This window comes from Cornus florida, unplaced genomic scaffold (assembly GCF_030987335.1).
Source record: "Cornus florida cultivar Cherokee Brave unplaced genomic scaffold, ASM3098733v1 CherokeeBrave_3.0.0_Hap2_Chr04, whole genome shotgun sequence".
Lineage (NCBI taxonomy): Eukaryota > Viridiplantae > Streptophyta > Magnoliopsida > Cornales > Cornaceae > Cornus > Cornus florida.
The window spans coordinates 93,442,361-93,458,390 of NW_026775574.1; the positions used below are offsets into that span (position 1 = coordinate 93,442,361).

A 16,030-nucleotide genomic window follows, 5' to 3' on the forward strand; every position below is an offset into this window, starting at 1 on the left:
CTTGACTATTTTCTTATCCACAATGTGTGCAATATTGGGCTTATTGTGTCAGGTTTGCTCTTCCTCTTGTGCACACATACTAATTAATTCTGTTAATTTCCACTTATTTTTCTGCGCATTATAAGTAGTTTTAAAAATATCGAATTGCACAGGGAGAGAAGTCATAATAAAGTGGATTAGAAAGGAGTCACTAACTTCCATATCCAGATTTTTCAATTGACATGCAATATCAGTCATTTTCATGATATGCTCACGCACACCATTGAGACCATCATATTTTGTGGTTACTAATTGGGTCATAAGAGTGCTAGCCAGTGATTTAGTCGAGATAGTAAAATGTTCTTTTAGAGCCTTAAGGTAATCCTTAGCCAATGGTTTATCAGGAATGGCATCCCTAATATATTTAGGAATATTATTCTTAATATACATTAGATCAAGTCTGTTAGACCTGTCCCCTTTATCCCATTCCTTTTTCACCTCTGCACCACTAGTGTCTGTAGGCTCAGGTGGTTCATCTAACCTAATGGCTAAGTCTAAATCCCCAAGTCCCAAATTAAAAATTATTTCATCTTTCCAATTCGAGAAATTAGACCCAGTTAGGGCCTTCACACACGGTAATGAACCAACTGTTATGAAATAAAAATAAAAACATCAAAAAAATTAAGGCCACAATTATATAGTTTTATTAATGGGAAAAACAATCAAATTTTCCAGAATCAATAAGTAATGCCTCAAAATAGTTGATCCCGAATAGGATCAACTTCACATTTAACAATATTTCCTTGGGCCAATATTATTAAATGTTAGTCTCCCACTAGTGAAACAAATTTCACATTTGAGACTAATTAATTATAGATAATACAATATCAAAAATAAATTCCTTTGGGAATAGTATGTCTATTATATATTCTACATTAATTATCTCAATCCGTTTAATTGGACAAATCTCAATAATCCACCTTTGGGTTTGATTATTGCTCGTCTCTATTAAACGCAATTCAAATCCTTCAACTTTAGCAAAAACATAATTTTACCACTAGTCTCAAATACTATTAAAATTATCATGAGTGTGTCACTTTGGTGACTAAACACCCAATCTAATTTCATTAACATTTGTGCTTAGGATTTAAAATGATTCAATTTTCCCAAATGAATCTGCCTAATGTACAAGTATGCATCAAAATTAAACATGAGGCCATACACATAATTATATTTATCATGCCAATTTCAATACATTTATAGAATAATAATACCATTTAAATAATCCATTATATCTATTTATAACTGGATTGGTGATAACAAAAGGCAAAAGAAATGGCATATATCAAATTCAAAATTACATCATTTTACAAGTCATTTATAACACCAGTAATACTATATCTCGCCCAACCACCCAGGCATAAGAATTGTCCAGATCAAAGATTTCCACATTGAATAATTCTATTTTGTCAAGTGAACAATCTGGATAATCTTGCCTTATATGCTTTGGTGTTAAATCCCTTTGATACGTGATTCCCATTTTTTTTTTTTTATTTTTTTTTTTTTTTTTTTATGGTTGAAGGTAAACTTTTATAAAGAAGAAAAGAATGTACATAACAGCCCCCAAAGTGTAAGGACAACAGACTCCACCATGTAGTAGCAAAACCAAAGCCAACAAGGCTAAAAGCATGAAAAGAAAACACAACAATCTTGTCCACATCATACAAACAAAATATACTTGTTTACTGACAATATATACACTCATATAAAATTTGTACAGCCCCACATGAAAATATATATATATATATATATACGTGATATGTATATTAATATTCTGTTTCATTCCAAACACAAGCGCACACACATATATATATAAGACATAAAAATTTTACATAGTGTCATACATACAATATATTTACTATTTCTGTCACTTTTATAGATTCATATATATATATTGAGAGACAGAGTACTATATGATTAAATATAGTATATAAATTTTTATATAAACTCAACTAATAATATATTGATGAAAAAATATATATATTTATGCATCAAAGTCCATGTCCGGCTCTGATACCATACGTAAGCAAATTCAACGATATTTAAAATACATGATTCTAATGCATAAATATTGTTTATGATTAAATATAGTATATAAATTTTTATATAAACTCAACTAATAATATATTGATGAAAAAATATATATATTTATGCATCAAAGTCCATGTCCGGCTCTGATACCATACGTAAGCAAATTCAACGATATTTAAAATACATGATTCTAATGCATAAATATTGTTTAGAAACATACCTGCTATCTTTAGCCGTTTGTGTTTGAAAACAACTAATATAGAAATACTTTGATGCACAGAAACACTCTTCAACCCTCTACCTTTATCTGTGAAACTGAACGATGGATTTAGACTTTTCTTTCACGTATATATATAGAGGGTTGGGACCGTTTCTAAGTATTACCAAGAGGAGACATGTTGGTTCCATCAACCAACACATCTCTCTGTAATTAAATAACTGTTATGATACAACGTTACATCTCCTAAATATGGATAATAAAACAATTTAAATAAAATTAAGACTAATTATTATAATAAGACCATTAAATTCTTACAATTCACACTTCACTTTTGTACCATTGCACTTCATTCTTAAAGGTAATGACATTATTAACCCTAACTTCATAAATAAATAATTATTATTATACAAATATTACAACTACCCTTTCACACAAGAACACATTCTCACATGAATATATAAGAAAATGATACTTGCATCGTTTTGTTATCGTGTATTGTAATTTTTTTTTTTTAATTGGTCATCTATGAAACAAATAAGGGAGAGGAGTTCTCTACTTACTTACATTGTGCATAAATAACAAATTAGACATATTCAGTTAGGTAATTCGTTACAACAAATCTGTATAAGTATCACTAATCAAATATATATATATATAGAGAGAGAGAGAGAAAGAGAGAGAAAATTAGGAGATAAATTTTTTTTGAGAAAACCAGACATCATCATCTTAAAGAAATCATTGCAGAAGTTTTCCATCCATCTTAGAGGAGGATATGTGAACCTATACCTCTTCCATGGACCAGGATTAGTGGACGACTCATGCGTTCCAACCGAATTATGTCGAGTCTTTTGGCTGTTTCCTAGAACACACCAACGCATGAGGGTGCATAAAAAAACTGTAAAATTATGGAACCAAATCGAAATGGGCTTCGGTTTCGGATTCAATCCCAATTCTAAAAATTTGGAACTTTAATTTTACGGTTCAGTTTCGGTTCAAACCCATAAGAACCGTTGAGAACCAAACCGCATATATATATATATATATGATTATATATTTAATTATTTATATATTATTAATTACATACTATATATAATAATATATTATTTTTAAAAAATTTACAAACCCAATATGCTTTTTTGGGCTTAGTGTTCTACACTTTTATTTTTTTATATTAATTTCATTTGCATGCGTCGCATGTTATCCCATGTCCCAGCTGATCCCAATACCCACTCACGTTCTCTCGTTGAACCAGCCCCAGATCAATAAATACTCTCTCATCTAACCCCAGACAAGTATGCATCTCCAAAAAAAAAAATAATAATAATAATAATAATAATAATAATAACAACATATTATTTTTAAAAATTTTAGAAACCCAATACGCTTTTTTGGACTTAGTGTTCTACACTTTTATTTTTTTATATTAATTTCATTTGTACGCCTCACATTTTGTCCCACGTCCCAGCTGATCCCACTGCCCACTCACATTCTCTCGTTGAACCAGCCAGATCACTAAATACTGTCTCTCATCCAACCCCAGACCAGAAAGCATCTCCCAAAAAAAAAAAAAAAAAAACACGGAGCCCTCACCCCTATGTAAGTCGGTACTTTATTTAATTAGTCAAGTTGACTGAATATTGTAGGAATAAATAGTAATTTCTAAGTAAAGAGAAGTATGTCAAGGCTTTTAGCTATTTCCTAGAAGATGCCAACACTTTTTAAAGAGTATATTATTGAAAGAAAAAAAAAATGGAGCCCTCACCCCTATGCAAGTCGTTACCTTACTGAATGGTATATGAATAAAAAAGTAATTTAAAATAGTAGTGCAAAAAAAAAAAAAAAAAAAAAATCCTGAACTTTATTTTTCCCAAGAAACTTCCCTCAATTTCAATTTTTACAAAAAATTTCTTAAAATATTTTAATTTTTGCAAAATACAATAAGTGACACTGTTCCATTAGGTTTTGCTTAAAAATTTGGCACATGACCTCGCTGTAATTTTGAAATGATAATTTTACCCTTATAGCCGTTGTAGTGTGAAAAAAAAAATAAAATAAAATAAATTGTATAGGTGGTGTTTGACTAGCTTCAGTACAGCTGGTATTTAGTTTAGTACAAGGTGGTGTTTGACAAGTAATGTTAGTTGGTTATTGTTATAAGGTGGTGTTGTGTCACAATGTTATTGGCTGTTGTGATTGCAATTGATACACCATCAACAACAATTATTAAAATAATCAAACGATAATAGTCAAGGACACTTTGATAATCTAATATTTTCGATAACCTCCGGTGTTGGAGACTGTTGGCTTTGTCCTTAAATTACGCTTGATAAATAGTTTAGGAAGCATTACTTAACTGAGTGGTATGTAAAATGCATTGTCAGTGTGAACGGATGTATCTTCTTTGAAGGCTATATGCTAATTCTATAAAATTGTGCTTGTAATCATTTGTATCATCTCAAGAACAACGGAAAATATGGAACCCCGTTGGAAGCAGCTTTGGGATGCATGGGATCTCCGAGCCTTCATTATCTTAAGCCTTTCATTGCAAACCTTCTTAACTTTTGTTGCCCCCTTGAGAAAGCGAACGGCAACCAATTGGATAAGCATACCTCTCTGGTCGGCATACTTGCTTGCAGACTGGGCTGCAAACTTTGCCGTTGGGCTCATCTCCAACAGCCAAGGCGACACTTCTTCTGGTGCAGTCAAGGATGGAGACCTTAAGGCATTTTGGGCTACCTTTCTTCTGGTACACCTTGGTGGCCCGGATACCATAACTGCTTTTGCTCTCGAGGATAATGAGCTGTGGCTCAGGCACTTGATTGGAATGATAGTCCAATGTTTAGCTGCTCTTTATGTCTTCTTACAGACGTTAAGCGGTAACAAGCTACGGATCCCAACAATTTTCATGCTTGTGGCCGGAATCATCAAGTACTCCGAGCGGACACGTTCTTTGTATATTGGAAGCTTGGGTAATTTACGTGACTCCACGCGACGTGGTCCTGACCAAGGGCTTGAAGCGCACGACAGGTCCGTGTCCATGGAAGACGTAGTTGTTCCAGACCCGATTAAATACATGCTTGGAACAGCCACTGCAGTGCCAGATGGTGTTTTGACCGAGTTGGCATTGATGCAACATGCTAATTACTTTTTTAATGTTATAAAGGCGTTGATTGTTAATTCCATTTTAAGCTTCAGCCAGCCATACCAAAGCCGAGTGTTCTTCCTAGAACGAAGCGCAGAAGATGCTTTTAGAATGATAGAGCTTGAACTGAATCTCCTCTATGAATTTCTCTACACCAAGGTCAGTGTGGTGCATTGTAAATTTGGTTATATTTGCAGGTTTCTTTGCTTCATTTCAGTTGTTGTAGCCCTTGTACTCTTCTATTTCGAGAGCAAGCAGGGATACCACCGGTTTGATGTTGGGATTACCTATGTCTTGCTCCTTGGTGCCATTGTCCTCGATCTAATTTCTCTATTCATGCTCATTTTCTCTGATTGGACAATTATTGCCCTCCTCATGAGTGATGTTTCCGATGATAAATCCATTGGTGTTAAAATCCTCAACTTCTTGCTCGCTGTCAAGAGGGGAAGGAGGTTTGCCAAGCCTCGTCGTCCCTGCTGTATGTTGCGCGGGGTTAGGCAATTCTTGGAGCGCGGGTGGTCGGAGTCTCTCTCGCAATACAACTTGATAGGTTATTACATTTACATACATAATCGCTCAAAATGGATGCAAAAAGTCATTGATATTTTCCATCTAACCGACTTTTCAGATAGAAGGTATGTGAAAAGGGTATCATTCACCAGAGAGTTGAGAGACTTCATCTTCAAGGAGCTGGTAAATAAAGCTAGCACAGCGAATAATGTAGCAAGTGCCAAGGAGATGTATTCAGGCAGAGGGGAAGGGGTTCTTCGTGATAAAGGTCACCACAATTTACTTCCTTCTGTTGAACAAGTCGAATATGATAGAAGCCTTGTAATGTGGCACGTTGCAACTGAACTCTGCTACAGTGACGGCAGTGAAAGCAATGCTGCTGCTCGCAAGTATCGTGAATTTTCGAAGCTCCTGTCGGATTACATGTTTTATCTTGTAATTATGCAGCTACCAACGATGTCTACAGTGGCTGGTGATGCGTATTTAATATTCATAGATAGCTGTGCCATAACAAAGCGAATCTTTCGAGATAATAATGAAGACATAGGGAAATCAGAAAAGGACCAACAGATAAGAGCCTGCAAAACTATCCTTACCAGACCGATATTTGACGGAGGACGAAGCAAATCCGTGCTGTCTGATGCATGCCGGTTGGCCACAGAGCTGCAAAAGTTGGGCGAGGAAGATAAATGGGAAACAATGAGCAGAATTTGGGTAGAATTACTGAGTTATGCTGCAAGTCGTTGCGGAGGATATACTCATGCCCAACAACTGAATAAAGGTGGAGATCTCATTACTTTGGTTTGGTTATTGATGGTGCATCTTGGCTTCTGTGGTCAATCTGAATCGGAGGGATACTTAAAGTCTCTCACTTTCAACCCCGGAGATGAATCTGAATCTGAATCTGTATGATGTAGGAATTCATTGAAGATGTCCTTTACTGCAGTCCCTTTTGAGAAATTAATCGAATAATAATATATTTTTATTAAAATTATAAGCACAACATAGCAATATTTTCTTACAATTCAAACCCAACTTCTAATATATGATATACTTGCAAACAACCCATCAATTTTAAAATTGCAGTTCAATCTAGATCAATTTCTCATACAATAAAAGAATTATTTTAGATAAACTAAAAATTAATCTCTGAGCAGAATAATTTTCATAGGTTTTCCAGATTTATTAACAAGTGGGTCGTGTCCAACACCATTTGCCTTCATACCCATACCTACAACATATTCCTAATAGAAAAGAACTAAAACCGTGTGAAGTGTAATAAAAGCCAATATAACATTAGTAAAGTTGTTCTTTTACCAGGAAAACATGCGTAAAGTTTCACCTGTCAAATTAAACAATACTTTAGTCAAAATAAAAAGGGAAAAAAATAAAAATGAGAATAATAATAATAAACCATGCTTCCTACCGACAAATGTGGTAAAAGAGTTAACACGACCAAAACACATAATTGTGGGTCAAGACTCAACATCATGTCGTTCATTGAAAACTGAAGATTGAAGGGTTAAGGAGAAGAGAGTTCGAGAAGTGTCGAAGTTTCTACTACGAAAGGATTCAATTTAAAAATGGCATCCATTAAAGAATCTCACTTTATGCAGTGGCTTGTGGAATCTGAGCTAGTGGCATGTTTGAACTAGTTTAAGAACATTGAATCAGTTTAACTGGAGTGATGAATTGGACTTTGACTACTGCCTTAGTTGAACTAGTTCAAGTGAGGCAGTGAGTTGCAATACTTTTGGGGCAACAAAGTTGAACCAGTTCAAGTGTTGCCGAACCGGTTCAACTCTCTTGGGAAGCTACGTGATTTTAAACAGTACAAAAGGCAAGTTATTGTAGGACAAGTTATGTTCCATTATTTGAGACTATAAATATCAACCCTAATCAGATTTCAAGATATGACTTGTGAGATAACTTGAGGAGAGAATTATCATATGTGTTGTATGATTGATTAATTTGTGCCAAACACAAAAGAAAGCAACTGAGAGAGATTGAGAGAAAATTCTCCATTGTAATTTTTCATCTTTTTCATAGTGAAATTCGTGCGCTCCATGGATGAACCATGTATATCTTGTGTTCTTGTGTGTGATTATTTTTTTATTCTTCGTGATTACTATTTATTTCTTGAACAACGTTGTTTATTTTGCGTTTCCGCCACAACAATTGGTATCAAAGCATCCGGTTGAATGTGTAGCAACTCTAACAACTGGTATTAGAGCCTTGAGAACCATGGGCACAAACTTGATAAATTATTGCATAAATAAACGTTCAAGATGGATCCAAAAACTTATTGATAATTTTCATCTTACCAACGTTTTCGATAGGCTCAAGTATGTGAAAAGGGTATTGTGACGTTTCCGATTTTCACCATTTTTTTTTTTTTTTTTCCGGAATTTTGTCGCCCCAAAGGCATTTTCGTCTTTTCACGTTATGTGTACAGAATTGTGGTTGGGTCCATTTGCATTGTGTAGATTTTAAATTATGTGGATTAAGTAGTATTTGCATGTGGTGCACTTGTGCGTGTATGTAGTGTAAAAATTAAAGAAAAAGAAAATGAGATAGTGGCGGGACCCACCACTAACCTATTCCTTGTCTTGAGACCACATTTTTGGTCTCTCAACTCTCATTCTCCCGTAGCTCTCTTCCTCCCTTCCATTTCCATTTCATTTTCCTTTTGTTTTGGCTCCAATCTTTGAGGGTTGATAACTTCTTCAACACTTGATATTTTGGAGTGCCGTTTGCAGCAAAACGGAGAGCACGGTGAGCTCTACGCATGGGTACCAACAATTTCAGTCTTTGTGAAGCCTAGGGAGTCCGAAAATCATGACCCATTTTGAGAGTTTTCGCATTTTAAGAGGTAGGGGCTTCCTAATTCACATTATTCATGCACCTTTGTGAGTTAATCTACATGAATTGTGTTATAGCATGCTTATTTGTGTTAATTGTAGCCTAAATTGTCTTGGTTGTATATATATGAATATGTGAAGACATGTCTTGATTGTGCTATATGAGAAGCATGCTTATATAATGAGTTTTATGCTTATTGTATTGTTCCCATGCTGTAAATGGTGTATGAATGCATGCCCTATTGTATTTTGTGATAATTCATTATTATTTAAATATTAAAAGTATGAGAACATGTTTACTTGTGTGGTGTCAAATTCTTCATTTTCATAGTATAAAGATCATGAAACATGCATATACACCATTGGGTTGCATGAAGGGAAGAAACTGTTTTTGAAATGAAAATGGGGAGTTTTGGGAAAGAATGTATTGATGAAAGTGTTTTGATAAAACCCGATCGCTGCGGAGTCACCAACGGGCTAGTAGGTTAATGTAATCTAGAGGGAACTAGAGAGATTGCCCTAGTGTGGTTGAGCTATTTGGGCCCCATAATGACGCTGCGGAGTCACCAAAAGTCAGGGACAGTAGCCAATCCTTCTCTCGGCGCTGCGGAGTCACCAAAGGGGGTTACATTAATAGTTTGAAAGCGATGATTCTGATTGTGAAAAGGGGGAGCAACATCGGCATGCATTGCATCTCCATTGCATCTTATTATTTGTGTCGAGAATGATAACCATGTTGTATTCTCACATATGTTGTATGACCCCAACTCCTATTGGCCTATTCTTTGTTTTAGATTCACGGGGTCTCATGAGGTGCGTCTTAGGCGCCACCTATTGAGCAATTTGCTCACCCCACTATATATTATATTTTTCAGGTCATGGCAAGGAATTGGCGGATGATAATCCACCACAGAGCTAAGGGAACTTAAAGGCATTTTTTAAAGGCATTTTTGAATGTATTTTGTGGGACTTGAACTATTCTTGTAGAGTGCATAACACAAAATGTATTATTTTGCAAAATGTGAATTATTTGGATTTATCATGTATATGGCTATTTGGGTAATGTAATTAAATTCGTATCATGTTAATTCCGTATATCATATAACGTGTTGTAAATTACATTATCAAGTGGTGGTTATTATTGCAATTTAATGTTGAAATGTATGTGAGTGTAGTGGCACAGGTGTTTGGAGGTGAGGATAACCCAAACTCGTCGACGTAAAACCCCATACGTCAACTGAGTTGCATGAACCAGTCGACGTGTAGCTTCCTATACGTCAACCGGTATCCTGACAGTGGGCTTTTAAACGTGAATAACCCAAACCAGTCGACGTAAAAATCCTATACGTCGACCGAATTACGACGTGTAGCTTCCCACACGTCGACCGGTATCTCGGCAGTGGGTATCACCATTGTTCATAACCCAAACCAGTCGACATATGATGCATATACGGTCGACCGGTTTACGTCACATACCGGTTTACGTCACATATGTAATTACTATTTAAGTTCTTAAATTACACTTTGGCACCAAGTGAAATTACACGTAATTATTTTTTTTTACCCACTAAAATGCCATAATTATATTTTAACCCCCGAAAGGACTTTATTGCTCGAACCTTATTTTATTTACTATGTGATACAAGTTAAAAACCGTTGTACCCTTGAGTCTCAATTTATTGAATTGTAACAAATTACCATTTTGCCCTTTTGGACCTTGTTATTTAAATTTAATGTGAAAAGACCGTTTTACCCTCGGATGATTTTGGGTCGGGTAAGGACCAGTTTAATGATCCGGATCCATGAGAATTTGGGTCGTTACAAAATGAAAAGACCGTTTTACCCTCGGATGATTTTGAGTCGGGTAAGGACCCGTTTAATGATCCGGATCCATGAGGATTTGGGTCGTTACAGGTATCATTGAGAGTTAAGAGAATTCATCTTCAAAGAGCTGCTAATTGTAGCAAGTGCCAAGGAGATGTATTCAGGCAGAGGGGAAGGGGTTCTTTGTGAGAAAGGTCACCACAATTTACTTCCTTTTGTTGAAGAAGTCGAATATGATAGAAGCCTTTTATTGTGGCACATTGCAACTGAACTCTGCTACATTGACACTAAAAGCAATGTTGCTGCTGGTATAGGTGACGACGACATGCTATATTTTCTAGTTATGCAGCAACAAATGATGGCTGCAGTGGCTGGTGATGGGTATATAAGAATCATACATACCTGTTCCGAGACCAAGCATATCTTTCAGAGAAGGAAATCACAAGTGCAACAGGAACAGATTCGAGCTCAACCGAGTATCTTCGCTATTAATGATTTTTTCTGCAGAGAGAAATCAGAAGAGAATGAACAGATAAGACCCTGCAACACTATCCTGTCTATTGATACCACATTTAATTTTGAGGAAGATATTTACGTGAAATCTGTGCTGTTTGATGCATGCCGGTTGGCCAAAGCGCTAAGAAAGTTGGCCGAGAAAGATAAATGGGAAACAATAAGCAGTGTTTGGGTAAAATTACTGTGTTATGCTACAAGTCGCTGCGGAGAATATACTCATGTCCAACAACTGAATAAAGGTGGAGAGCTCATTACTTTGGTTTGGTTATTGATGGTCCATCTGGGCTTGTGCGGTCAATATCAAGATTTGGGATCATTCCAGCCTCTCAATTTCAACCTCGGTGAGGAACAAGTGGAAGCCACACCCTATGAAATATCGATGATTAATAATCCATAGAAGATGTCTTTGCTACTGTAGTCCCTTTTTAGCAATTTAATCGAATAATAATACTTTTCATTAAAATTATATGGACAACATAGCATTCTCTTCTTACAATCTAAATTTAACTTCTAATATCATATACATGTAAGCAACCTATAAATTTTAAAAATGCAGCCCAATCCAAATCAATTTCTCATGCAAAAATTTCACCTACAAGTTACAACATGTCCCAAGTAAAGTTTGAACTCTCATCCACAATTTCGTACCATCCAAAGGCACTCACAATACTGTCATTGATGCTATATGAGAGTTGGAGAGTGACTAAAAGTTCATATTAGGAATAAGATTGGAGAAAAATCGAGACAACTCACTTGCACATTGTTGCAATGTTGATGGAGTGTGTTCGATTTTGCGGTTGCCGGCAAGTGGTTCTCTGACATGCCGAATAGAGTGTGTATGATGGGGACTGGTGCAGCTAAGGTTTGTTTCTAGAGTAGTGATACTCACACCGAACATTTGCAGTGAATTACCTAACCGAATAATTTTTAATTAGCTATTTATACCAAATACAACTAAGTAGAGGGCTCCACTTCATTATTTATTGCATAATTAACCAATTAAAAGAGGAAAACTAGCAATGCACTGTAACTATTTGGTGCAAGAATCATTTTCCTTGTTTTTAAGGATAGAATATGACCCGGTTGGTGAGGAGTTCAGGTTAGATAGAACATATATCTATATCATGTTTTAGAGTTGTTCTGTAGACATCCTATTTCGACACAAAAATACAAACTTTCTCATTTATCATACTCATTAGGTTAGCACTTTTCATATTGAATTTGGAAGCATGGAATTGATACCTTGGAATTGCAATTGGAGAAAAACTAATTCAAATTTTAATCTAATTTGACTCCAATTCTAATTCCATGCTACCAAACAAAGATACATTTCAAAGGCACCTAGGTGATAGAGGCAAGTCTACATCAATTCAGCATATATACAATAAGATTTTACCACATATCAAAAATTCAAGCCGGAGAGAGGAAAATGTAAACAGGTCAAACACACACACACACACACACACACATGTATATATAACTGAGGTCTAGATCTGATTCAGTTTTCTTGACAAAATTAGGTGAAATTCAATCAAATTCTAAAGCGAGGATAATCTAATTGACAGTTGAAATTTATCATTGTAAACAATCAATATTTAATTGTTCCAGATGGCGCACGCGTACAAGATGCCTTCGACGAAAAGAAGCTCTTAAGAGTTCAGACACCAGCCGAGATGGCTAGAGAGCACAAAAACTCCTTGGTCAAGACCCCCTTTACTGACGAGGTGTACCTTGTGGAGAGACCAAAGAAGTTCACTATGCCATCCTTTACCCAGTTCGATGGGGCAGGAGACCCCTCTCGGCGTCTCAATCATTATGCGCAAAAGATGGCACTGGATGATCATAACGATCCGTGGATGTGTAAGGTTTTTCCTACCAGTTTAACCGGAGCAGCGTTAGAATGGTTCAGGAATAGGCCACACAAGTCTATCCCTGATTATGAGACCTTGTGCACTATGATCTTAGCCCAGTATTGCGGAAATAAGAAGCAGAAGAAAAGTATCGCCAGCCTTTTCACCATAAGGCAAAGGAAGGGAGAAACTCTGCAAGAGTTTTTATCCAGGTTTAACATGGAGGCCTTGGAGATAGCAGATTGCCACCCTGCCACGGCAATCGAAACATTTAAGTTGGCAATGATCCAGGGAACCAAGTTTCACACATCCTTGGTCAAATATTCCCCCCCGGATATGCAGACTTTGAACGCTAGGGCACAAATCTACATTCGGTTGGAGGAAAACGTAGCCCACCGTGCACAGCACGCTACCCTCGTCACAGTGGAGAACAAGTCTCGAGAGAAAGCTGCGAGCACAAGGATGCAGAAGGTTCCTCATACCGCCACGCAAGTCACCCAAGCGTCTGAGAAGAGGCGAAGGACAGAGGACAGGCTTACCCCTCTCCGTACTACCTTGGCGCGCCTATTCCAAGAGAATAAGACGAGGTTCGCAACTCCTCAGCCCATGAAACAACCCTTGGAGTAGAGGGACAAAAGCAAACATTGTGCCTACTATAGAGACTATTGGCATACCACCAATGACTGCAGGTCCCTATAGCGACAGGTAGAAAGCATGATAGCGAGAGGAGAGTTGGTGGAGTATCTCGCCACGAAGAAGCACGTAAAACCTCGGGAGGTTAACCCTCGACGGGTAGAGGGCGGTCAGGTAAAGGTTATCCATGCTATACACGGAAGGTCAGAGGATGATGAAGAGTCTGAAGAGTTGTACAGATCCAGGCTGAGAGAGGCTCATAAGTTACGAAGATTGTCTTCGGTAAACACGGTTGCACCAGGCAGCATCAACATTGGATTCGGTAACAATGATCTTTCTAGAATCCAGCGCCCGCATGAGGACCCCTTGGTCATCAGCCTCCTGGTAGCGAATTATATGATCAGGAGAGTGCTGATAGATCCGGGAAGTAGCGCCAACATCATTACAGAGGAAAAGAATCATCAACGATCTCTGAGAAGCTAATCAAAGTAAGTTAGAGACAGAAAGATTAGATTACCGTGGTTTTGGACGAGATCTGCAGCGGAAAATGAGAGAAATTTTGGGACTCAGAAGAAGGTTTCTCAGCCGTTCTCAACTGTTTCTGATTTATTTATTTTCTTTTCCTACATCGATTAGTTGCAAAGAACAAAAGCAGAGCAAAATTGTCAGGAATACTCCTTAATTAAATTACATTTTTACCCCGTATGGTTTTTAGGCCCAAGGTAGTGAAAAAAAGCATGGAGGAGAAGACTACAAACACTGGTTTTCTTCCAATATTGCCATTTTTATAGTGAACCCCAATTCCCAAGATTACAAACTATTGTGGAGCTGGTGAATTTACTTGTGTGTTACTCAGGTTTAAAAATTATCTCAATAATTAAATGTTTTGGACTTATGTGCAGATTCAAATTCAATAATCAATTTGAAATGCAATCAGGCCATATGATGATAGAACTAAAAGTTTAAAGATTGAAAAACAAGATTAAGGGTTCGTTTGGTTAGTGTGAAGTAGGTAGAAAAGAAAAGAAATGGAAAAGAAAATTAGGGAAAATTTTTGGGAAAGTGGGATTCCCGCATCGATAAATTTTCCTAAAACATTTCCCCGCATAAAACACAAGAAAGTTTACTTTTTCGCACCAAACTATCATTTTATTTCCAAAATTCCTATTATGCATAGTTGTTTCTCCATTTCTTTTTCATTGGTTATTAAATTCAGACTTAGAAAATATTCCAACAACTATTATATATTGGGACACATAATTTTATTATATTTAATACGTCGTTACCTAAAATTTTTTAAAATAAATTAAGAGTGTAATGGTAGAATATTAAATAATATAACTTTTAATTTTTATCAATATCTCAATAGAAATATGGGAAGAGATTAATTTGAGTCATCATATTATTTATATGATATAACAATTTCACATGGATGGAAATCCATATAATATTTATTTTTTACTATTTATACAGCTTTGAACTGAATTGAGTTTTATACTGTGTGATTTTTGCAAAGAAAAATTTGCATAGAAGTGGTTCATATTCATAAAAAATATGAAAGGGGACTGATAAATTATGCATGAACCATAAAATTATTATGCATGAATTATAAAATATGTTACTTTTGCATGACAATTTTTATCCTAGAGTTGCATTTAATATTTCTTCGAGGTGGCTTAAAAAAATATATATTTAATTATTCAATAAAATATGAGTATGTTATCATAAATGAACTATATTCTACATATAAATATACATAATTATTATTGAAAACACAAAATAAAAAAATCTAGTAAATAAAATGCAGTCCTCCTAGTTTTTCTAATTCAAATATGAATAATAATAAAAATAATAATAATAATAATTATTATTATTATTATTATTAATCCACTATTTTATGATAAAACATGAGTATGTTATGATAAATGAATTATTTTCTACGTATAAATATAAATAATTATTATTGAAAACAGAAAATAAAAAGAATTTGACAACTAAAATGTAGTCCTCCTTAGTTTGTCTAATTTAAATATGAATATAAATAATAATAATTGTTATTATTAATCCATTATTTTACTATTTAATTGCTAAAAATTAATATAAATAATTAGGTATAAAGATGATTCATCCAATACAAAATTAATTTATTTTTCAATATTTGAAATCATGAGGGTAGTTTTGGTAAGTAAATCATTTTCTTTTCTCTTTCATGTTATCCAAACTAATAAAATAATATTTTCCCACAACTTTCTTGAAAAATTTTCTTGCTAACCAAATGCATGTAGGAAACTTGATTTTCCTTTCTTTTACTTCACTTTCTTTTACTTTCACTTTCCATCATAAATTTCCGTTTAACCAAACGGACCCTAAAGAGCGTAATAGTCTTATGAGTATTAGATTTTTT

The 16,030-nt window shown here is 35.3% G+C and overlaps 1 protein-coding gene across 1 annotated transcript; it reads left to right on the forward strand.

Annotated features, from left to right (window-relative positions):
• Positions 1-4,763: 4,763 nt before the first annotated feature.
• LOC132305374 (uncharacterized) lies at positions 4,764-6,854 on the forward strand. Its single transcript, XM_059803022.1, has one exon. The coding sequence runs from the start codon at positions 4,764-4,766 to the stop codon at positions 6,852-6,854; it is 2,091 nt and encodes a 696-aa protein (XP_059659005.1).
• Positions 6,855-16,030: the final 9,176 nt, after the last annotated feature.

What these genes read in the sequence shown, in the direction of transcription:
- LOC132305374 (XM_059803022.1), top strand. Translation starts at nt 4,764, where the DNA reads ATGGAACCCCGTTGGAAGCAGCTTTGGGATGCATGGGATCTCCGAGCC.